The sequence below is a fragment of the Sphaerodactylus townsendi genome, linkage group LG02 (assembly GCF_021028975.2).
Source record: "Sphaerodactylus townsendi isolate TG3544 linkage group LG02, MPM_Stown_v2.3, whole genome shotgun sequence".
NCBI classification, from domain to species: domain Eukaryota; kingdom Metazoa; phylum Chordata; class Lepidosauria; order Squamata; family Sphaerodactylidae; genus Sphaerodactylus; species Sphaerodactylus townsendi.
Window position 1 is genome coordinate 5156732 of NC_059426.1, and position 22903 is coordinate 5179634.

General features: G+C 45.4%; 1 protein-coding gene and 1 long non-coding RNA gene across 3 annotated transcripts in view; one reads left to right on the forward strand and one right to left on the reverse strand.

Moving 5' to 3' along the window:
- The window catches only part of SLC39A10 (solute carrier family 39 member 10), a 72781-nt gene that overhangs the window by 30658 nt on the left and 19220 nt on the right, over positions 1–22903 (reverse strand). For both annotated transcript variants that reach the window (XM_048483700.1, XM_048483699.1), the window contains exon 2: positions 322–1379. In XM_048483700.1, the coding sequence (XP_048339657.1) occupies positions 322–1371 (1050 nt within the window). In that variant the 5' untranslated portion in view covers positions 1372–1379. The remainder of the gene's footprint in view (positions 1–321; positions 1380–22903) is intronic.
- On the forward strand, positions 8238–21668 carry LOC125425909. Its single transcript, XR_007243475.1, has 3 exons — positions 8238–8248; positions 19877–19880; positions 21567–21668. It is a non-coding gene; the product is annotated as an uncharacterized LOC125425909 (long non-coding RNA).

Consider the following 22903-nt stretch of genomic DNA (forward strand, 5'->3'; position numbering starts at 1 on the left):
ACTCAAAGGGGCTTACAATCTCCTTGCCCTTCCCCCCTCACAACAAACACCCTGTGGGGCTGAGAGAGCTCCGAGAAGCTGTGACTAGCCCAAGGTCACCCAGCTGGCGTGTGTGGGAGTGTACAGGCTAATCTGAATTCCCCAGATAAGCCTCCACAGCTCAGGCGGCAGAGCTGGGAATCAAACCCGGTTCCTCCAGATTAGATACACGAGCTCTTAACCTCCTACGCCACTGCTGCTCCCATATGACTTAGCCATATGACTGCCAGCTTTCACACATAGATCACTTTACATTACTGGAAGCCCCGGGAATACACTCACCTCTTCGTGGTGATGTTCATCTTCATTATGGGCTTTGTGATTATGTGCAGAAAAAATGTCTTGCTTTTCCACGCTAATCTGCTTATGAGGGGCTTCCCGCTTTCTGGCGTGGTGATGTCCATCCCCGCTGGCTGGGTTGGGATCCTGGTGCCCATGAGCAGCTGCGTGATCATTACCGTGATCTTGAAGCTGCGGGTGCGAGGCAGATATACGATGCACGTTACCGTGCTTATGCACATGATTGTGTCCCGTCTGTTCGTTGGAGTCGCGATCCGGGGCGACGTCTTGCGACGTGTCTGTCAATGTGTCGCCACTCTTCTTTTTCTCTCTGGCCTTCTTGGGCTTGCGTGGTTTTCCTTCGCCCTGTTCTTGAGTAGTGTTGGTTTCTGTGGAAGGCTCGTGGCTTGGCTCCCCGTGGTCACCAGCCCTTGCTGAATCGTTATGGGAATGGTGACTGCCATTGTGACCAATGTGACGGTGCGGGTGCTGATGGCGGTGCCCGCGGTGCCTGAGATTGTGGTCACGGGCACGGGCATGTTTGCCGTCAGGTTTCAAAGAGGACTCTGTGACTCCTTTTTCTGGGTCACATTTCTGGGATCTTCTGGCAGACCCTTCACTTGCAGTCTGATTTTCTGAACCTGAGTGACTATGAGGATGAGGGTGGTTATGTGAGTGAGAATGCCTTCCTTCTTGCACCTCTATTACATCTAAATGAGAAACATAATCGTGGCCAATGTCCTCGTGGCTCATCTCTACCACTTTTACTTCTCCAAGGCCCAAGCTTGTCAGCAATTTCTCCAGCCCCCAAAATGATAACTTTCCATTTTCACTGTAGTGGTCAAAGAGTTTTTCAATGTAGTACTTCTGTGCGTCTTCAGCTTCTTTGCTTGGCAGGGGCTCCGTCCTTCCGTGATGGAGATACGGTTTCTCGGAGATCTGATAGTCATTGTGGTGGTGTTTGTGCCCGTCTTCGTGGCAGTGGTTGCATTGGTGAAAGACGAATGTCAGCAAACAAATGAGGCAAAATTGTGTGTGCATGTGTACCTTCATTTCTGTTTCTGCAAGAAAAGAAATAAAAATCTCAAGATAGCCTCCAAATACTTTGGAACATGCATGAATTTGGGCAGCTCCTTACTATTCAACCAAGCAGCAATTTCCTTCATAAACAAAGAAGGAGAAGGAGGTGGCGGCGGAGGAGGAAGTTTTCTACCCTGCTTTTCTTTACCACAAGGAGTTTTAAAGTGGCTTACAACTCCTTCACTTCTCCTCCCCACAACAGATACTTTTTAAGGCTATGATAGTCCTGAGAGAACTGTGACTGGCCCAAAGTCACCCAGCAAGCTTCCTGTGTAGGAGAGTGGAACCAAACCTGCTTCTCCAGATCAGCGTCTACTACTCATGTGGCCTGGTTCTCCAGATTAGAACCCACCACTCCCAGGCACTACAGCACGCTGGTATAAACCATTATTACAGAACATTCAGATAGGGGCTGGTGGAGAAAAGTGCTCAACTACTAGCACTTACTGTTAAGTAAGTCATGGCACCTTAAAGACTAAAAAACATACAGCAACATAAGCTTTTGTGGCCCACAATTCCATTTGTTAATTGTGTCCAGGTTTTAGCTCACAAAAATGTGTACCACAATACATTTCCTAGTATTTAAGGTACCAGTAGCGTTTTTTTCATTATTTCAATGAATTAACACAGCAATTCCTTTAGAGCTTGCTGGCTAATTCCAAGGAACCAACTGCAAGGAATGACTGAGTTTAGGATAAACATTAGGACTCAGCCATCCAGCTTCTTTAACCATGGGAAAGGAACTGAGGCACGAAGTCTGTATACAGAACACTGGCCAGCCACCAATTTCTTTTATGGTACCTATACAGATTCAAATAAAACCCTTATTACAAGAAGGGAAGGGGGAATCTTATTTTGTTTAATGAAAAGGTCTAATGATCAAAGACTTTTTCCCTGCAGTAAAAGCTGGGCATCAGTGTGAGTCAAAGTTTCTTATCCAATGCCCATTCATTAGAAGACTTCACAACACCAACTGACAGAGAAGTACAATGCTGTCAATTTTCCTAAAGTCAGGTTCAGCCCTGACCTGGATGGGCCAGGCCAGCCCAATCTCATCAGATCTCGGAAGCTAAGTAGGTTCAGTCCTGGTTAGCACTTGGAATGGGAGACCACCAAGGCAGTCCAGGGTTGTATGCAGAGACAGACAGTGGCAAACCACCTCTCAACCCCTCTTGTCATGAAAACCCCGAGGAGGTTTCCACAAGTCAGCTCTGACTTGACAGCAAAAAAATAAAAGCTACGTTTGCTCACAGATACAAAGAAGAGTACGCTAAACCCCAAACACGGGCATATATACTCACTGCAGAAAGCGTTCACTCGCAATCAGAATCACTTTGTACAGAATCAGCTTCCAGAGTGCTGCTTCTTCCCAACTCAAGGGTGGCCAAAGTACAAGTCGATCGCTTACCTGCTCAGTTTTTATAAATGCAGAATGACATTCCGCTAACCTCGTTGAGGTCACATACTGTCAGCTTGTCAAAGCCGGCAGGTATTTAAGTGAGGAAGTCAGCATCATGTACAAAAAGACCTCTGTTAGCTCACAAGGCTCCATGAAGCCATTACATAACCCAGCATTGTTGACAGACCTCTAGAACAAGCACCTATTTATTTCTAACATATGCCTCTCTTTGTGGTCTTAAGACAAAATTTGTTTTTTAAAAAATTCCTCCTGGAGGAAGAATGGACGCAACGCAGCCTATGAATGACCCCCCAGAAGCTAAACCACAAGGAAGCTCCAGGAGCTTGCAAAGACGTTCAATCCTTTATTCATCTACCAGGCTCCCTCCAAGGAACTCTGGAGAGCGTCCTTGCTCCAGAACTGAAACTGGGCGAAAGACAGTAATGGATCCCAACCACCTAACAAGGGGCTGAGCCCATAACTTTCCCACCAAAATGCCGGACTTGATTCTGTTGGTGTGTCATCCCTACCCTGAACAAAAGAGAAACAGTTCTTTACATATTCATCTTAAAAAAAAAAAAAAACCCAGTCCAATCACGTGTGGTGATATGTTTTATATAAAGAGAGACTGGATGCTGGACTAGACAGCCCACGAGTGTTAACCAGCAGGGTTCCTTAGCTCTGTACTAAGACTGTACTATCAAAGACTGTACTATCTGAGACTTCTAAGGAAACAACAACTGAATGGAAAACTCCTCGTGTCCTTTTACTGCTGTGCTATAGAGAGTGTCTTAACCGACTGCATCTGTGTATAGTTCTCCAGTTGCACAGTGGCAGATAGGAAGGCGCTCCAAAGGGTGATCACTACTGCACAGAGGGGATTGTATGGAAGGCTGCCCTCTCCCCTCCTTCCGGAAGAACATCTACCTAATTCCCCAAGCCCAAAGCAAGCCTAAAAGTTTTTTCCAAAATATTCTGAGAGACCCGTCTCATCCAGCACACTCTCTTTTTGAACTGTTACCATCCGGCAGACGATACAGGTCTATCAAAACTAGGACAAAGAGGCTTAGAGACAGCTTCTACTCTAGAGCTGTGGCGATGCTGAACTCCGCGGCTTCGTGTTGATGTGTTTGGGGCTGTGTAGGGATGGGTGGAGGAAGGGGAAAGTGAGGATGGGGTATGAGTCTGGAATTGTGTGCATCGAGGAATGCTGCTGTAAATTTTGTTGTGCGTGCACAATGACAATAAAATGCTTATGCTTATATTAAGCTTCCATAAGTATCTTCAGAACTAACTGAAAGCCTCTGAAATGCTTGGAAGCTTCTTTCTGTTCTTGGTCTGAGTATGCCAGGTATTCCCTTAAGAAGAAGAAGAAGAAGAAGAAGAAGAAGAAGAAGAAGAAGAAGAAGAAGAAGAAGAAGAAGAAGAAGAAGAAGAAGAAGAAGAAGAAGAAGAAGAAGAAGAAGAAGAAGAAGAAGAAGAAGAAGAAGAAGGAGAAGAAGGAGAAGAAGAAGGAGAAGAAGAAGGAAGGAAGAAGAAGGAAGGAAGGAAGGAAGGAAGGAAGGAAGGAAGGAAAGAAGAAGGAAGAAGAAGGAGGGAGGGAGGAGGGAGGGAGGGAGGGAGGGAGGGAGGGTTTGGTTATATCCCCCTTTCTCTCCTGCAGGAGACTCAAAGGGGCTGACAATCTCCTTGCCCTTCCCCCCTCACAACAAACACCCTGTGAGGTGGGTGGGGCTGAGAGAGCTCAGAAGAGCTGTGACTAGCCCAAGGTCATCCAGCTGGCGTGTGTGGGAGTGCGCAGGCTAATCTGAATTCCCCAGATAAGCCTCCACAGCTCAGGCGGCAGAGCTGGGAATCAAACCCGGTTCCTCCAGATTAGATACACGAGCTCTTAACCTCCTACGCCACTGCTGCTCCTTAACCCATCCAGGGCCTGGTCTGCCTGGCACTAGAGAATATCAAGCCAGCAACACTGACCGGCAGAATAGAATGAAACATCCGCACTCGCATATAGTGACTCTTGTTTTGACACATGCATCTCTCAGTAAAGCAAGGATGGATGGTACGATGGGAATCTAAAACTCTTCCCTTGCTAGGTTTTCCAGGCCTTTGTTACCGGTTACTGTCTGGAGCGGTAGCAGGAAATCAACGATCAATAAAAACCAGTGATGACTGACGTTATGCCACTCCCAGGTACACCCCAGAAGTGACATAATGTCAAGTTGTTCCAGGTACAACCTGGAAGTGTCAAAGGATGGCTCTCTGCAAACAGCTGGAAACCACAGAGACATCAATGATGTCCTGCCTGCCCCATATCCCACTCCCATATCCCTTCCAGCTGATTGCCACCCTCTCTCTCACCCATCCCTGCCTTGCTGGTGTGTGTCTCACAGCTGTGCAACACCGACTGAAAAACAAAGATCCATGGTAGTGACCTAAGGAGTAGTGATGAAGGTTTGAGGGATGAAACTGAGCCAACCCCAGGGATAGGGAATGGAGACAGTCCTCTCGTGATGGCATGCGTGAGCAGTGTCAACACAACTCACAGCGGAAAGGGCGCCCCTGCACTGGTAGGAATTCTGCTGGTGGAGGGGTGGGGGCCATTCGCACAGGAGCGTGTGAGCGGCCCCGGCAGAGGCCGGTGCGGGAGAGGCGGCTCCGCACGGAGCCGCCTCTTCCCCGTCCCTCTCCCACTCACCTCGTCGCCTTCGTCGCCCTGCTGGCCTCCTAAGACCCACCCACGCTGCCCTCCGACCTCCAGGGGTCGGAGGACAGCGAGGGAGGGTCTTAGGAGGCCAGCAGGGCGACGAAGTGAGTGGGAGAGGGACGGGGAAAACAGCGTGTTCCTGGCAGTGCCGTTTGCACCACGCCGCTGGGAATGCGCTGTTTTCCAAAAACCTCCCTCCAGGAGGGAGGTTTTTGGAGGCGGCCTGATGCCGCTCTGGGGGTGGAGGGGAGCCAGGTCGGCGCTGCTGCATTTTAGCAGCGCCGCCTGTGCGAACGCCTGTCTTGGCTCCCCTGAGGACGGGCGTTTGCCATCCCCAGGGTGCCGTGTGCAAGCCATGGCCCACGTCTTGAGAAGGGCCAGAAACAGATTGACACTAGTTTTTGAGAGACACTATGAAGACACCACTTACAGAGCGACCATTTCAGCTGCTACCAAAATCTTGCCTGTTATGAGCAGCACTCCCAATCTCTTCCCATGCCAATGAACTCTCTCACAAAGCATGAAAGTTCAAAGCAGGCCACGCAGAAGGCTTTAAGAATGTTCTTTACCCAGATCTCACCTTGGACTGAAGTATGATCCCTTCCTGCTAGCTCATGACCAGATAGTTTCATGTGACTACCACATATGGCAGAACTGAATTGTTCTTGGAAACGGAGCCCTGCGATCTCTAATTTTAGACTGTACCTTTTGTTCATGAGACAAACTTACGAGCCTTGTAAATTCACTTTTTTTCCCCAGGATCCAACCTTGGGCCCTTTATTGAAAAATCTCTGAAATGAAGACTAATCTAGTTTTGGATAACACATCATTGGAATGGCAGTTCTTCTCTTCTTACAGTGTGCTTTGCTTTGGACTACCTTATTTGAGAACGTTTGTGCAGAATTATGTATGAAGATGGTGACTAGGCTTTGCAGTGGAAATGACGGTGCCTACTTTCAAACCCAGAACCACCAGAAAAAGCAAAAGATGGAACTTGGTTGCACACAATAACACGGTGCTGATCTACATCAGGGATTTGCAAACCTTTTTGGGCCACCAGCACCTTGGTTCCATAAACTCATTCTTGGGGCACCCCAGCCTACCCTATAAAAAACAGTCTTCAGAACAGTGGTTTACACAACTCACTGTGGAAGACAGAAGGTATAACATTCAAAATAGTAACAATTGATGGCACATTTATTCAAAAGCAAGTAAAACTTAGTTTAGCTGTTCAAAATCTCATAGTCATTTAGGCAAAATTTCAGATTCCACATTTAGTAACTGCTTCACTGTTAAGTAAATTCGTAATGGGCTTGATGTAGTGCCTTGGTGGCGAACCTTTGGCACTCCGGATGTCATGGACTACAATTCCCATCAGCCCCTACCAGCATGGCCAATAACATATGGAGTGCCAAAGGTTTGCCACCACTGATGTAGTGATATCAGCTTCCCAATGTCTGGTTTAAAGCCACTTAGCGGGACACTTAAATCACCAGGGTTCATAATCTGGAGGCTTCTTAAAATCTGACACACACACACACACACACACACACACACACACACACACACACACACACACACACACACACACACACACACACACACACACACACACACACACACACACACACACACACACACACACACACACACACACACACACACACAATTTACTTAACAGTGAAGCAGTTACTAAATGTGGAATCTGAAATTTTTGCCATAACTTTGGACCCCTTGAACCAAACTTCACTAAACCTGGGTGGTATCATCAGGATAATCTCTTGCTGATACCAGCCAGGTTTGGTGATGTTTGATTCAGGGGGTCCAAAGTTATGGACCCCCAAAGGGGGTGCCCCATCCCCCATTGTTTCCAATGGGAGCTAATAGTAGATGGGGCTACATTTTGAGGGTCCATCACTTTGGACCCCCTGAACCAAACTTCACCAAACCTGGCTGGTATCATCAGGAGGGTCTCTTAAAGATACTCTGAAATGTTAGTACTGCTAACATAAACATTCCTCCCCTGACAGGTTGTGTGAATGTTCCTACTAAAATGACACCGGCCACATGCAATTTTAAAAATATATACACTAAAAATAATGAACTATTCTTTTAAAAAGCAGGGTAGTTTTGAGTCACAGTGAACAGGCGTGTTCATTGCAGTTTTTATTGTAAGATCCATTGTTTAAAACCTTTCCTTACAAAAAAAGCTAAGGTTTTTGTACTTTTACAGTCATTGTTGGTACCATATTGTTCTTATTGACCCTCTTTTCCACTTACAGAGCTAGTTTACTGTTTCTCTTTGAAATAAATATTCAAAAACATTTAAACTACTGATGCCTCAATTAATGTAATTTTATTGGTATCTACTTTTATTTTTGAAATTTACCAGTAGCTGCTGCATTTCCCACCTTCGACTTCTACACGAGTCAATAAGTTTTACCCAGTTTTCTGTGGTAAAATTAGGTGCCTCGACTTATATGGGGGTCGACTTATACATGAGTATATACGGTATTTAGAAGGAAGAAGAGGACGAGATTCTGAAGCAGGGCTAAATGCATATTATATTTTTGTATAAGTGGAGTGCTATGTATTCACATGTACTCTGATTTTAAACTATTGGCTGGCCAAAAGGCCGTAATAAATATCTATCTATTGCTAAATGCATATACTCTCCCAGGCAGATGTGCCATTCTGTATGCATATACTCCTAAACATATTCAAAAGGGTAAGAGAACATAAGAGTGTCTCAGCCCCATACAAAACCCTGAGCGACACGACACGGCACTGCTGTGGCACCATCCCCCCACCTCTTTTCCTGCAATGTGGGGAGCAAAAACTGCAAAAACACCCTCTGCTGCCAGAATGCCCTTTATAGGGCTTACAGGAAGTCTGAGGGTCTGGGTGCTGCGCTCCTGGCCCTAAACCATGGGTAGGAGTTGACTAACATTGGCTCCGCCCTTGGAGATGCCACCCCCACTGGTATCCGATCAGGATGCCAGCACAGCCAGGTTTTGCAGTGGTGGGGCTGGATTTCCAGGTTTTGCAGCGGCGGGGCTGAGGGGCAGGTAGGTGGTCACAGGCTGGCTCCTCTGCCAGGGTAAGTACCCAGGGGAGGACAAACATGCTGGCACAAAACTGTGCTGCTCCCTCAAGTCCTTCTGGACCTCCTGAATGGGGCTGTGATAAAACTATAAAGAAGGGAAATGGAAAGAGGAAGGTTTTGCCACAGAAGAATGCAGATGAAGCAATCCTAAGTAGTCCTACTCCAAAGTAAGTCCCTTGTAATTCAGAGAAGTTTGCTCCCACGGAAGTGTCTTTAGGATAGCAGCTAGAGCAGGGGTAGGGAACCTGCGGCTCTCCAGATGTTCAGGAACTACAATTCCCATCAGCCCCTACCAGCATGGCCAATTGGGGACCTAGTTTTGGGGAAGCAGTGTAGGTCACGCTGTTAAGTGCTGTTAAACCCCACTGATTTTCACGCGAAGTACTAAAGCGTGATCGTTTACCTGGGAGTAAGCTTGGTTGCTGGCCATGGGGCTTGCTTCTGAGTAAATCCTCCTAGGGTCATGATTCACCCGTTGGAAGAATTGCACGATTGCTTCAAAGCAAAGCCACTGACTACCACCAAGCTTACTCCCGAGTAGCGCGCACCTCGGAGCCAACCGTTTTTCCTAAACTAAAACCTCAGTATTCAGGTTAAATTGCCGTGTTGGCACTTTGCAATAAATAAGTGGGTTTGCGGTTGCAATTTGGGCACTTGGTCTCGAAAAGGTTCGCCATCACTGCCCTATGAAGTCACATAGCAGAAGATTCAGGATAGACAATGTCTTCTTCAGAAGACACACACGTGACTCAAATTCACTATTGCAAGATATAATGATTTTTTTAAAAGTTACTTGATTTCCATGGAGAACAGATTTAGCCATAATAAAGAACCATGGAACCTCCATGGTCTGGGGCAATATACCAGACAATGTGCACCCCAGAACAGGAGCCAGGATAAGCTGCTGCTGAGCTTCTCAGATGCATCCAACTCGTCATTCTGGCAAATGGACTGAACAAAATGGTGTTGTAATGCAACGCGGTAGTTCGTAATGGTACGTGACTGAGGATGATCAGTCTCTCCATGTGGGAAGAAACTCCTACTGGGTAATTAGACTTACCTCTTTTATGTGATTCCATAACCTATTTAGCCCAGATTAAGCAGTTTTCCTAACATTTCTGAACACTCCAGTTTCTACTTCAGCCATTATCTGCAAACCCTAACGATCCACCTCAACAAAGCCATTTATCTGTATTAGTGTTACCTCTCCAGAAGAACTGATTCCCTGTTGTCATGGTTGCTATCTTTCTGCCACAGACAGCAAGGGAACAGTGGAGGTATCTCCTCTATCTTCCAGCCGTGGGTGTAGATGCTTTCCCCTGGAGTGCTGTACTTTGCATCGAATTAGTTTCCACGCTCCGTACCAAACCCTAGGATGCTCCTTTGCCCTCCATATTTGCAGCTGTCAGTTTCTGCCAAACAGACAGCAATCCTTCAGCCCTGCCTTTCCTTTGGCCAAAAGAAACTGACCAAGGAAGCACTCAATTAATATACCAACATGTTTAAGAGTTCAAACCAGCCATTTTTAACAAGCAAAATTGATTTTTTTTTAAAAAAAATGAAATAGGCATGTTCATTATTCAACAGGCAGGACTGAGGAGCTGTTTTCAAGAGTGCCATCTTCACTTTTATCTCAAAAATGTACAGTGCATTAATGACTTCACTACTTCAAAAACAGAGCCAAGATGACCGTATCTGATGTAGTCAAATACAGAATGAAGCCGAGTTCCTGCCCATGTGTAGGTGGTAGCTTACCTGTTCAACTGCATCCTGTTGATGCCTGACAGTAAAGACCAGAAACAAGGCCTCTTGCTGTAAGATCTGCACTCATATTTTTAATGACTGATTAATCTCCTTTACACTTCATATTCCTCCCTAGAGGGGGACCAAAGTGGCTTACATGTGCTTATCTCCTCCAATTTACCCCTACAACAACCCTGTGAGGTAGGTTAAGCTGAGAGAGTGAGATTGGCCAAGGTTACCCACACTAATCGAGCATGCCCCTGCAGCCTGGGTCTTCCAGATAGCAGTCCGACATTGTCAACCGCTACACCACACTGCTTCTCTCACATACCATTCAGGAAAAGGGAAGGGACTCGCTGTGCCCTGCGCTGTACCCAGATCCAAATTTTTAAACAGATCGTTGCTTGCTATTGTTGTTCAGTAACATGCGACTTACGGAAATCCCTTTTAAAAAGATTTTGCAGCTGCTGACAGGATGCATGGAGTTCTGGGATAAAAGCCAAGGGCAACTGCTCAGTGTCTTGATAACCTTTGTTAGCCTTACACTCACAAACCATTGTGAGCTAATCAATAAAATGAAATCAATACAAAGGTTTACAATTTCACTGCTTCACAAGAACAGCTAAATACCTTGGGTTTTTCTAACCACTACCGGCCACTCCAACTGCAGAAGTGCTAAGTTAATCTTTTAAATGTGGTGAAATAACCAGTCCCTCAAACAAGTATTCTTAAAAATTTTACAGTTCAGAGACTGTTTTTAAAAATTTAATAAGTCTACAAATCAGCAGATGCAAAACCTTTAATCAGCCCCTGATGCTAGCATGCCGAGGCCTGCTTCAACACCATTTCGGGCTGTCCTTTTATTCAGCAGCAATGACATTTCCTAACATCTTTCTGTAAGCCTCAACCACACTTACAGGCTTCAAACAACTGTAACAGGTAAGAAACAGGACAGAACCATGAAAACACACTGGAAAAATCATCCGAGGATGCACGAGATGAGAACAAGATAATGGTACAAGGTGAGACATCTTAACATTGCCCTTTCAAACAAGGTTACATTTTCCCCTGGTCCAATGGAAGCACTGCTTAATATTGGCTGGGACTGGCCCTCGCTGCAAAGTTGTGGGGGCAACCCCTATGCTAGGATAGGGTCACCATAAGTCAGCTGTGACCTGACACCACTGGCCACCATTATATAGGAATGGATCTCACAATCTGTGGCAGATGATACTGATGGACTCTGAGATCCTCAAATTTCCCCTCTATTTACCAGGACTTAATCCTAGCATTCCATTTGCTTTTAAAAAAAAACTCAATCTGCTTTTTCAAAGTTCAGAGTGACGCCAGACAAATGTTTAAAATAATCTGATATGCAACGAGTTATGTATTTACATTTATTTACTTTCTTCCCAATGGGACCCCAAGGAGGTTTGCATCTTTCTCCTCTCCTCTAGTTTATGAGAGTTTGTGACTGGTCCAAGATCACCTAGTTTTCATGGCTCAGTGGGGATTCAAACCTGACTCCCCCAGATCCTAGTCCGATACTGTAACGACTACATCACACTGGAACAGGACATGAGTTATTTAGCCCAGGTCTCAAAGCATGCACTGTGAAAGCAGATATATTTACACCGCAACGAGTGTCCATTTAGCTTAAAGTTGTGTTTCTGTATACATTAAAATTTTGCAGCCATTTTAAATTGTGGAATGGAGAGGAGAGTAGGGTTCAGCTGGCATCAGAAATTGTATGGAATTGTTACTTTTTCATTTTTGTTTCCTTTTTATTTATTTGTTTTAATTTTTAGTTTGTATCCAGTTCTCCCAGCCGAAGAAGGCTCAGATCGGCTATCAACCATCAATACGATATAATATAAAATCAATAATAATAAAACATCCCGTAACAAATTCAGCCTGGCGCATAATTACTAGTGGGGGAAAGGAAAACAGGAGAAAGGGGAAGGCAAGTGAAGGGGGAAAGCGAAGGAGGCTAGAAAGATGGCTCAAACCATCCATGCCCTCAACTATAAACCGGGCCTAACAGGCCAGGCGGTCGAAATAGTTCTGAAACTGACTAAGTTGCTCCACTCCACTCACTGCTCTAGTTTATATCCGTTGTAGCTTCCAGGTCGTTCAATAGGGCAGCCCCAAATTCAGCAGTTAACCAGCCTTGAAGTTACAACAGAGGCATTCCTCCCATTGGGCAAAGTAGGGAGCTGCCCAGGATGCCACCTTGTGGTAGGCGACAAAAATGCAGGTTCGTTTGTGGGTGATTTTGTATTTTCAGTGTTTTTTTCCATTTTTGGCCTGCAGGAGGCGCAGATTTTAGGCTAGCAGCACTAACATTTCAGGGAGTTTTTGGGAGACTCTCCTGATGATATGACCTGGGTTTGGTAAGGTTTGGTTTAGGGAGTCCAAACTTATGGACTCCCAAAGGGAATGCCCCATTGTTTCAAATGGGAGTGAATAGGAGATGGGGGCTACACCTTTGAGGATCCATAACTTTGGACCCCCTGAACCAAACTTCACCAAACCTGGGTGGTATCATCAGTAGGGTCTCACAAAGATACTCTGAAATTTTGGTGCTGCTATCTTAATAATTGCACCCCTGACAACAGGCACCCCCTAAATTTCCCCAGATTCTTTTTTAAATCTTTAAAACAAGCCAATGCTTGTTTTCTTTCTTTCTTTCTTTTATTCTCTCAATGCCTAATAAAGGTTGTTGTTGTTGTTAATTATTATTATTATTAAATCCACCCCCTTCGGCATGGATTTAAAGGGAGAATCTGAGGTACCCAGTTTAAACATTGAAAGGGATGCTGTTTTGGGGTGGGGGAGAATCCACCCCAAAATAGCATCACTTTCAATGTTGTTTAAACTGCCTGTTTGGGGGGGGGGGGGATTCCAGCATCACTTGTTTAAACTAGGGAGCCCAGATTCTCCTTTTAAATCTACCTTAAAGGGAGAATCTGGGGTCCCCAGTTCAAATAACATTGAAAGTGATGCTGTTTCCCCCAATTGGGGGGACTGGATACAACACCATAAAATGTTTTCATAGCAGTAATAAAACATTTTGAAAATGTTTTCCAAAAATTATTTCTGCTGTGTGGCATGGCCCATTGCTGTGTTCAGATCTGTGAGTTGGGGGATGTTCTACAATGTGATGGTGACTTTGAAACGACCTGGTGGAAAAAATCATTGTTTGGTCACGGTGGGGGAGGGCGGCATCAAACTCAAGTTTTGCCCAGGGCTCCAGTTTGTCTAGGTACGCCTCTGAGTTACAAGCAGTATGGATCAACTTGGCGTGGCCTACTGAGCCTGAAAGGGAGACATATAGACAATTTCTCCACAGAGAATAATCTACAAGCCCGATTAAAATGATGAGACACTCTTACAAAACAACCACCAACCTGTTTTTATACCGAGACACCCACAAAACTCCTCATTTGAACCAAACGGCTCACTTGCAACCCATCAAGAACTAGAACGCCAACCCCCTCCAGAATATAAGCATTTCCAAACAGCATCATCCATGTTTTAGCTTCATTCATTTGACCACTATCTTCAGACACTGATGCAAGACAGAAACGGCTGTCCCTGGCTACTGAATTAAGATAAATAGAGCCAAGAGTAATTTGCATATTGATGATATTCAGCTCTCAAACTCTGGATCTTGTACATCTCCAAAAGAAATGATTCTGCCTTCTCCAGTGAAAAGTCTGAGAGCCTTGGGACAAAAAAGACCCAAACCAGGTGTACCTGGACCTGAAATGCTTACTACCACTGATCCAACAAAGTTGGACGGTCACTTGTAATGAATGCCACTGATATATTCCACCGGATGAAAAAACAAACAAACATTACCTGTACCCAACAGCAAACACTGATCATCTCTTTCACACAGCCCTGTCTAAAGCCAGACTGAAGAGGGTCCAGGAAAGCTGTGTAATTAAGAAATACCTGGAGTTGTTCTCCCAACACATGCTTGATCATCTTGGAAGCTGACAGCAAGTCAACACTTGGTCAGCTCTTCCTCTCTTGTCGCTTCTTTCGAGAGGGCCTAACCAATGCTTATTTCAAAGTCTGCCAGAAGGATGATTCTAGCGAAGATGTATTAATTATCCAAGTCAACAAGTCTTGCACATCCTCCAAGTGAGATTTAATCAGCCAAGTTGGATCAGGATCTAATTGGCAGGTGGTGGCCTTCACCATTCCAAGAAGGATCTCAACACCAGCCAGAAGAAGCCCAAAATAATCATCACAAGGTTTAAGGTTTACCAACATCTGGATTTCTGCCCTTAATTCTGCACGTTTGTTTTTAAAACTATGGCGGAACCGGCTTGCTTTGCCTGGCAAGCCCTATTCCACTCCCAAGCCTCTACCAGGGGTTGCCGCTTTTCCCTGGAGAGGGTTTGCTTTCTCCCCGGGTAAACCGCTGCCACCACCTGACCGTTTGAGGAACTGCCCGCTGGGGAGGGTCAGTGCTCCCCAGCTTCCTTTCCAACTGTGACGCCTAGCCTCAGTTTCCCCTGGTTCCCCTCGCCTGTAGTTTTGAGGTCCTGGAGGAAAAACTACTTGCCAGCTGCCAGCCTTCCTCCTCTCTCTGCATTTGGGGGCATATGTGGTACAGAAAACTGTTCCCCACGTCTAAGGTTTAAAAGTATTTATTAAAAATAAAATGGTTACAAGTATGTTTTAGCACTGCACCAGATTGAGCAAGGGTTTCCAAAACAGATATAAACACAAATCCTCTATCTCTCTCTGTAAACATACCCTAAGTTGTCAAAAATAGGATAGAAGAAGAAGAAGAGTTTGGATTTATATCTCCCCTTTCTCTCCTGCAGGAGACTCAAAGGGGCTTACAATCTCCTTGCCCTTCCCCCCTCACAACAAACACCCTGTGAGGTAGGTAGGGCTGAGAGAACTCCAAGAAGCTGTGTCTAGCCCAAGGTCACCCAGCTGGCGTGTGTGGGAGTGTACAGGCTAATCTGAATTCCCCAGATAAGCCTCCACAGCTCAGGCGGCCGAGCTGGGAATCAAACCCGGTTCCTCCAGATTAGATACACGAGCTCTTAACCTCCTGCGCGACTGCTGCACTTAAAGCTTAGAAGGTTGCAATTCTCAAAGAGTTCCCATTACCTAGAAGGCTGAGTGAGCTTCCTGGATGAGCACAGGGTCCAAAAATGTCTTCCCAGAGCCCAGGAAAGGGGTCTGTTCCCTTCAGTGACTCAGCAGAAAGAGACCTCACCCCTCTGTTCCCAGCATTTTACCAGTTCCCAGGTCTCACCCTCTTTTGACCTGGTCAGGCTGGGTCAAGGTATCTTCTCCCTCTGGGTCAGGTAGCTCTTCCTGATGTCCCTCTGGAATTTTTAAGTCCTCCCAATTTATGATACCTGCTTGGGGAAGGGGGGAAGCCATTCCACCACCAAAATTGTTATTAAACTTCTACAATCTTAACCCTTGGAGGGAAAGCCAGGCACAATACCTATCCCTCTCCCCCACAGCAGTTGGGAAGGGTCAATTTGTGAAAAAGCAGAAGATATTCCAAGCTAGTCCCATCTTGTCTGAAGCTAAGCAGGGTGGGCCCTGATTAGTATTTGGATGGGAGGCCACCAAGGAAGACCAGGGCAATGACTCGGAGGCATGCAATAGAAAACCATGGCCGTTTCCGCATTGGCCCAAAACGACGGCCTGGGGGCGGTAAAAACGCCGCCCCCAGGCCGCCGTTCGCACAGGCGCCGCTGCTGCAACGGTCTGCTGCAGACCTGACTGCGCTTCCCCTCCACCAGGGCGGCGTCAGGCCGCCCTAAACAACAACCCTTTAAAGGGTTGTAGTTGAGGGGGAAGCGTCTTCCCGGCGGCGCGGTGCGAACTGCACCGCCGGGAAGATGCTGTCTCCCTTCTCCGTCCCACTCACCTTGTCCCTGTCGTCGCCTGCTGGGGTCGGAGGGCAGCGTGGGCGGGGCTTCGACGGCCAGCAGGCGACGACAGGGACAAGGTGAGTGGGACAGAGAAGTGGGAAGAGGCGGCTCCGTGCGGAGCCGCCTGCCAGCCTCTGCTGAGGCCGCCCGCATGCATGCATGCGAACGGCCTCCGCCTCCACGCCGGCGGAATTCTCGCCGGCGTGGAGGCGCCTGCACGGCCGTGCGTAAACAGCCCATGTCTTTTGACAGTTGTGACTTGAGAGCACCTTCCCATTTGTGATCTACATAAGGTTGCCAACCTCCTTAAAATACATGCTGGAAGTTCTGATCTCTCTCACGACACAGAAGAACAAGCTGTGAGGTCTGGACTATGGGATACTTTCCACAAGGAAAAAAAAGAGCTCCGAGTACAAGAACTGTCCATGTACAGCAAGTCATCTATTGTATTTACTGTTGCAGCAAATATGAAAGTTTGTCACACTCATCAGGACAGCACAGACTTTCCCACCTCACAGAAAAAAAAAACTCTTTTTTTGCCTAGGGAACACAGCTGCAAAATTCTAAGTTACCACAATCTTAACTCTGGGCCTGACTGTGGCCCTTGACTTCAAGAATTGCATTCAGGGTTTTTCCACATGTGCCACACGGAAATCCACCAACTTCAATCAGCTCCCCTATCCACAAAGAGATACAACTGTGAATCAGAAAAGATATGTGGGGCGCATGACCAACAGCTCTGAATTATGCTCTTTGCTAGCACAGAGACTGTATTTAGATGCAAGTCTACAACTGTTAATTATTATAGCAGATAATTCAGTACTCTCTGCTAAGATAGCTAATGTCTAAATTATCATGGAAAACATGATTTAAATCAGTCATTTAAATTCATTTTTTCTCTTGATGCTTTTACTGACCTTGATGCAGTCAATCCATCCTATTTCAAACAGGATTTTTAATATCGGTGTATTTGCAGTCTCTTAGAGATACCCTTATTGCCCACAGCAGTTAGTGAATTATCTTCAAAACCAAATTTGAAGCCTTCATTGCAAACATATCCCTCAGTAATCCACATGCATGAGAATGAATTTGTGTATGATAAAGAGAACTCCAGCTCTGACTAGACACTGGTCTATTTTTCTGTGAAATGACTTCATCGCCTTGAATAGAAAAATAAAGCAGCAAAACAGAAATGAAATAACAAAAACAAAATACTTTATTTGTAATTCTGCTATTTTCGCAGGACACTGATGTAGCAGAATAACATGTAGCTGAACAAATGGTAAACAATTTAAATCTTTTGTACAAAGTATTAAACTGTAAAAGGAATACAGCAGCTTATCCTTCCAAGGAAGAAAAGGGTAAATGGCCCATGTTAAGCTGTTTAGTATTAATAAATCAGAAAGATGTTTAGGAGTTAAAGGAAAAACTTTGGTCATATTTTGTTATGCACTTAATCTGCTCACAGGTTTTCGGGGGCGGGGGAAAACAGTATTGGGAGGGGGGAATGGACCCACCAGAGTAGTGTGGGGTATTACAGGGGTCTGTGGGGAGAAGGGGAAACTGACAAATAACCTCCTTCCTACATTGCTGGAAAGATCAGAAGATGACCTTTGGATTCAATCCAGAAATTTAGCTATTGGAAGAAACTGGCATGCTTATCTATCCCTCACCTCACCTCATTTCTACTAAGAGCATTTCCCCATTTTAGTCCTTAACAACCTTTCACACATTCTTCTCAGTATTATCCAAACTTTTTGCATTGCTGGGCAAATCATTTAACTGGAAGTGTTTTGCCCGATGCTGAAACCTAACACAAACGGGGGAGGGGGGGGGGAAGACAACCTTACGGACCTTCACACAAAACTTCCAAGGCCATATTTGACTGTTCAAGATGTTTTAATGTAGCTATTATAGACTAAGGCCCCTTCCGCACACGCAAAATACTGCGTTTTCAAACCACTTTCACAACTGTTTGCAAGTGGATTTTGCTATTCCGCACAGCTTTAAAGAGCACTGAAAGCAGTTTGAAAGTGCATTATTCTGCATGTGCGGAATGAGCCTAACAGACATGAGAGACAATGGGGTGTGGTGGTTAAGGTGTTGGACTAAGACTTGGGAAACCAGGCTCAAATCTCCACTTTGCCATGGAAACAGAGTCACCCACTCTGAATGGCAGACCACCAAGCAATATCAGGATCGTGATGGGGAGGAAGCAATGGCAAGCCACCTTTGAATGACTCTTGCCTTGAAAATCCCATAGGGTCACCATAAGTCAGCTGTGACCTGACACCACTGGCCACCATTATATAGGAATGGATCTCACAATCTGTAGTAGATGATACTGATTTTCCCCTCTAGCAACAGTCCTTTCAGATCCTGGGAAACTTTGTTCCCAGTACCATAGGACAGTGATGGCGAACCTATGGCACGGGTGCCAGAGGTGGCACTCGGAGCCCTCTCTGTGGGCACACGAATACAGAGTTTGTCATGTGGCGGTGGAAAATCATCACACACACACCCCCCTAGGCTGGCCTGGGTCACTGAGCACGACATGCGCGCACTGTGGTGAGCAGGGAGGACTCGGCTGGCGGGCCTGGTTCCTGTGCTCCGGGTGGCTGCTGCCTGGGGGGGGCGGGGGCGGCGCAGAGGAGGCAAAGATGCTAGAGAGGCACAGAGCGGTGCGGAGCCAACTGGTTTTTTTCTAAACTAAAACCTCAGCATTGTCGGGTTGGCATTTTGTGATAAATAAGTGGGGTTTGGGTTGAAATTTGGGCACAGTCTCAAAAAGGTTCGCCATCACTGCCATAGGAAATACACAGAGTAATAACCATGCAGAATGGGAAAAGGCAGCAGAAAAGGGCAAAATGGTTCCCTTCTAGCTTTTATATCAATAGCACTTTATTGAGCAAAGGAGGTAGAAGAAAACAATTTCGCCTCCTTTCACCCACAGCTTCTCAACCTGCATGGTGATTGGTCCACAAGGGATTTGAAGCCCCAGGAATAAACTTCCTTGGGGAAAGAAACAGCTACTGGTGGTGGTGGTGGTGGGGAGCTAGGAAAACTGGAAATCCTCGGGCAGTGTTTGCATGATCCTTGGGCCTAGAATAGCATACAATAAATCTACCAGAAGAAAAAATAATCTACATAATATTAATTCTTTTATTCTTCTCTCTTTTTGTTACTCGCTTTTTTCTTTCATTTCTATGAGGACTTTGGCCAAATACAATAAAATTGTACCACTGCAAAATATTAATTAACCGAGGCAATTAGACTTTGAAGGGTGTGAACCTAAAATGTTTGTGGGGTTTTCATCACATCCCAAAACAGTGGTTCTCAACCAATAACCTTTTGAGGGTTTCCTTGCATAGGCGTAACTACTTTGAGACTCTGTGGACTAGGAATTCCGCTTCCCCATTCTGCCAAGTGTCTTTTAGGATAAAGGAATTTGCTTCACGGCACCTTTAAGAATTTCACAGCACCTGGTCTGTGACCAACATTCATTTGCATCTTCATTAGGAACTTTTGGTCTCAAAAAGAATGCAGTATATCTGGTTGCTCTTTCTTGTTCTCTCTCCCCAGTTAGATCTCTTCAGGAGGAGAGAGGTATTTTCCGCACAGCACAATTATGATGTCTTGCAAACGTTACTTAAAAATCGTTTTCATGGATCTTGTTCACACAGGGGCCTTTCATAACGTTCTGCAAGTATGTTAAGGTCCTGAAAATAATTTGGTTCAATTTTTTTGCAATTTTAACCCACGCATGCATCGCTTTGAAGCCACAAAGATAGTAATCCTCGCAACCATGTTGATTTTCCAGCAATCTGATTGGCTGTTACTTGTTGCCTCCATTGGTTCCTGCCCTCAGATGAGAGAAGACTTCCGATTGGGGGTGAGTTTCTTCAGCAGACCTGTGTGGCCCAACCAATACTTTGTCTTCCTTTTTCTCCAGTTCAGTATAGCACAACAAAAATAATTCCTCACCCCTACCCTTCTTAAAATTAATGATATAATCAATAAAAGTATGGTATTAACAAACACTGGAATCTTTCCCATCCCCTCACAACTGCCCCGTTGCGGCAGCAGTGGCGTAGGAGGTTAAGAGCTCGTGTATCTAATCTGGAGGAACCGGGTTTGATTCCCAGCTCTGCTGTCTGAGCTGTGGAGGCTTATCTGGGGAATTCAGATTTGCCTTTACACTCCCACACATGCCAGCTGGGTGACCTTGGGCTAGTCACAGCTTCTCGGAGCTCTCTCAGCCCCACCCACCTCACAGGGTGTTTGTTGTGAGGGGGGAAGGGCAAGGAGATTGTCAGCCCCTTTGAGTCTCCTGCAGGAGAGAAAGGGGGGATATAAATCCAAACTCTTCTTCTTCTTCTTCTACCCTCATGTGCAACTTCGTAGCTTCACATTTTCAACAGAATTTTTTTTAAGGGAACTATGACTCTGGCATGCTGCAATGATTGTGTCACTGTACTTCGCAGAGGGAAATGGTGCACAGCATTGCTGCCAGAGGAGAAAATGTGCTTGGGGAATTTCACAAAATGGCGGACGGGGAGAGAATCTAGCTAAAATGGCGGGCGACAGGACAAATATAAGTAGCAGAATGGAAAGGGGAAAGCTGCAAATTCAGGTGAGAAAAATTGTGCGGGAGAAATAAAACGTTGCCTGCTTTGTTTGCACAGAGCAAGCAGGAAACGTCTTCAACCTGGCATGAAGAAAAGGAATCGCTTGTTTGGCAATTTTTGAAAAACCCAGACTGAGAAAAATAAAACATGAAAATATTTTGAGAGAGAGCTGTGTAAACATCCTCCCAAAAACGTTATAATTGTGCTGTATGGAAAAGACCAAAGAGAAAACAACGCCCCTGCCCCCCACAATTAAAAATCATTTCAGTTTGAACTATCTAGCAGATAAACAGTGGAAACCTAGCTTCCAAAAGAACAAAAGAGAATCTGCAATTGAGTTTCAATTGTCTTCATCCTGAAGAGAACGCATTCTATCAAGAACTTCTTGCAGTCTCCGGCTTTCCATTGCTTGGAAATGGAACAATATGTGGGAAGTTCCATCAGACACCTCATGTCTTCTGTTTTTAAACCATAATGGCAAAGCTGTTTGATTGTACTTCATTGCTGCTGTGTGTACACATTCAATCTGTGTGCTTATGCAACCAGATTAATGAATATCAGTCTTCTTAACGCATGCATATTTTGTGACCTTAAAATTAAAAGGTAGGCAGATGGGTTTGGCAGTTACTTACCCAGGGGAACATGATGTAAGAACTAAGTGAAGTACTGCTGGACCAGGTCCCAGCGGTCAATCTAGTCCAGCATCCTGTCTCACATAGTGGTCAACTAGTTACTCTGGAGGGCACAACAGGGTACAAAAGCTGAGATCTTCCCCTGAGTTTGCACAATATTAAGAGGTTTACTCCTTCTGAACATAGAGGATGCTTTTAGTAACCATGCCGAGTAGCCACTGATAGACCTCTCCTTCATCACAGGTGTAACTCCTTTGTTAAAAGCCTATGCCTGTGGCAATCAGTACACCCTCTGCAGCAAATTACACTTAAGTAAAGAAGCATTTCTTTTAGAATGTCCTGTGTCGACCGCCCATCAACTTCACTAGATGTCCCTACATCCTACGCTTAGGAGGAAATAGAAAGGTCAGGAAATTAAGTTTAAATGTGTGTAGGAAAGAAATTTTAATTTTGGTGAAACTGGTTCCATTAACACTAAGACAGGAAATGGAATAATAGACTTCACATTCTTGCACACACCCTTGGACCTACATGCAAATAAAACCATACATTTAAATAAAAGTGGTCAGTAACTGGTTTTGGGGGAGGACGCAATCAGGAGGTGGCAGATATGGCTGAAGAATGCTTTCTTCTGTGAATTCATCTGTGAAAAAGATTTTGAACTTACAGCCAACTTCTAAACTTTTTTATTCAGAAATACCTCAATGGATGAACTGGGACTTTCTTCCAAAAACACATGCTGAGAACTGAGCTGGAAATCTTCTACCTGGAAACCATTTTTTTTTAAACTGTAATTTGCTTTGTATACTTAAGCAGCATTTTGTACATAAAAGCAATTCCCACTAATACAAGTCAGGTAAAAATATGGTGAATTTGGAGGCAGCGCAACTGCTAATCCGGGGTTCCCTAAAAGGAAAGAATGTATTTCAGTCTTCACCAAAACATTTTCAGTTAAGGGAACGCTAGCAAGGCTCTCTATCAAGCTTCTTCTGTTGCAGGTTACTCCCCTTAGTGGAAAGAAGAAGAGTTTAGATTTATATCCCCCCTTTCTCTCCTGTAGGAGACTCAAAGGGGCTTACAATCTCCTTGCCCTTCCCCCCTCACAACAAACACCCTGTGAGGTAGGTGGGGCTGAGAGAGCTCCGAGAAGCTGTGACTAGCCCAAGGTCACCCAGCTGGCGTGTGTGGGAGTGTACAGGCTAGTCTGAATTCCCCAGATAAGCCTCCACGGCTCAGGTGGCAGAGCTGGGAATCAACCCTGGTTCCTCCAGATTAGATACACGAGCTCTTAATCTTCTACGCTACTGGATGTATTTTTCTTTGAGAATGGCTGTTGGGTCTGGCAAGCAGGGCTTAATTAGGAGAGGGA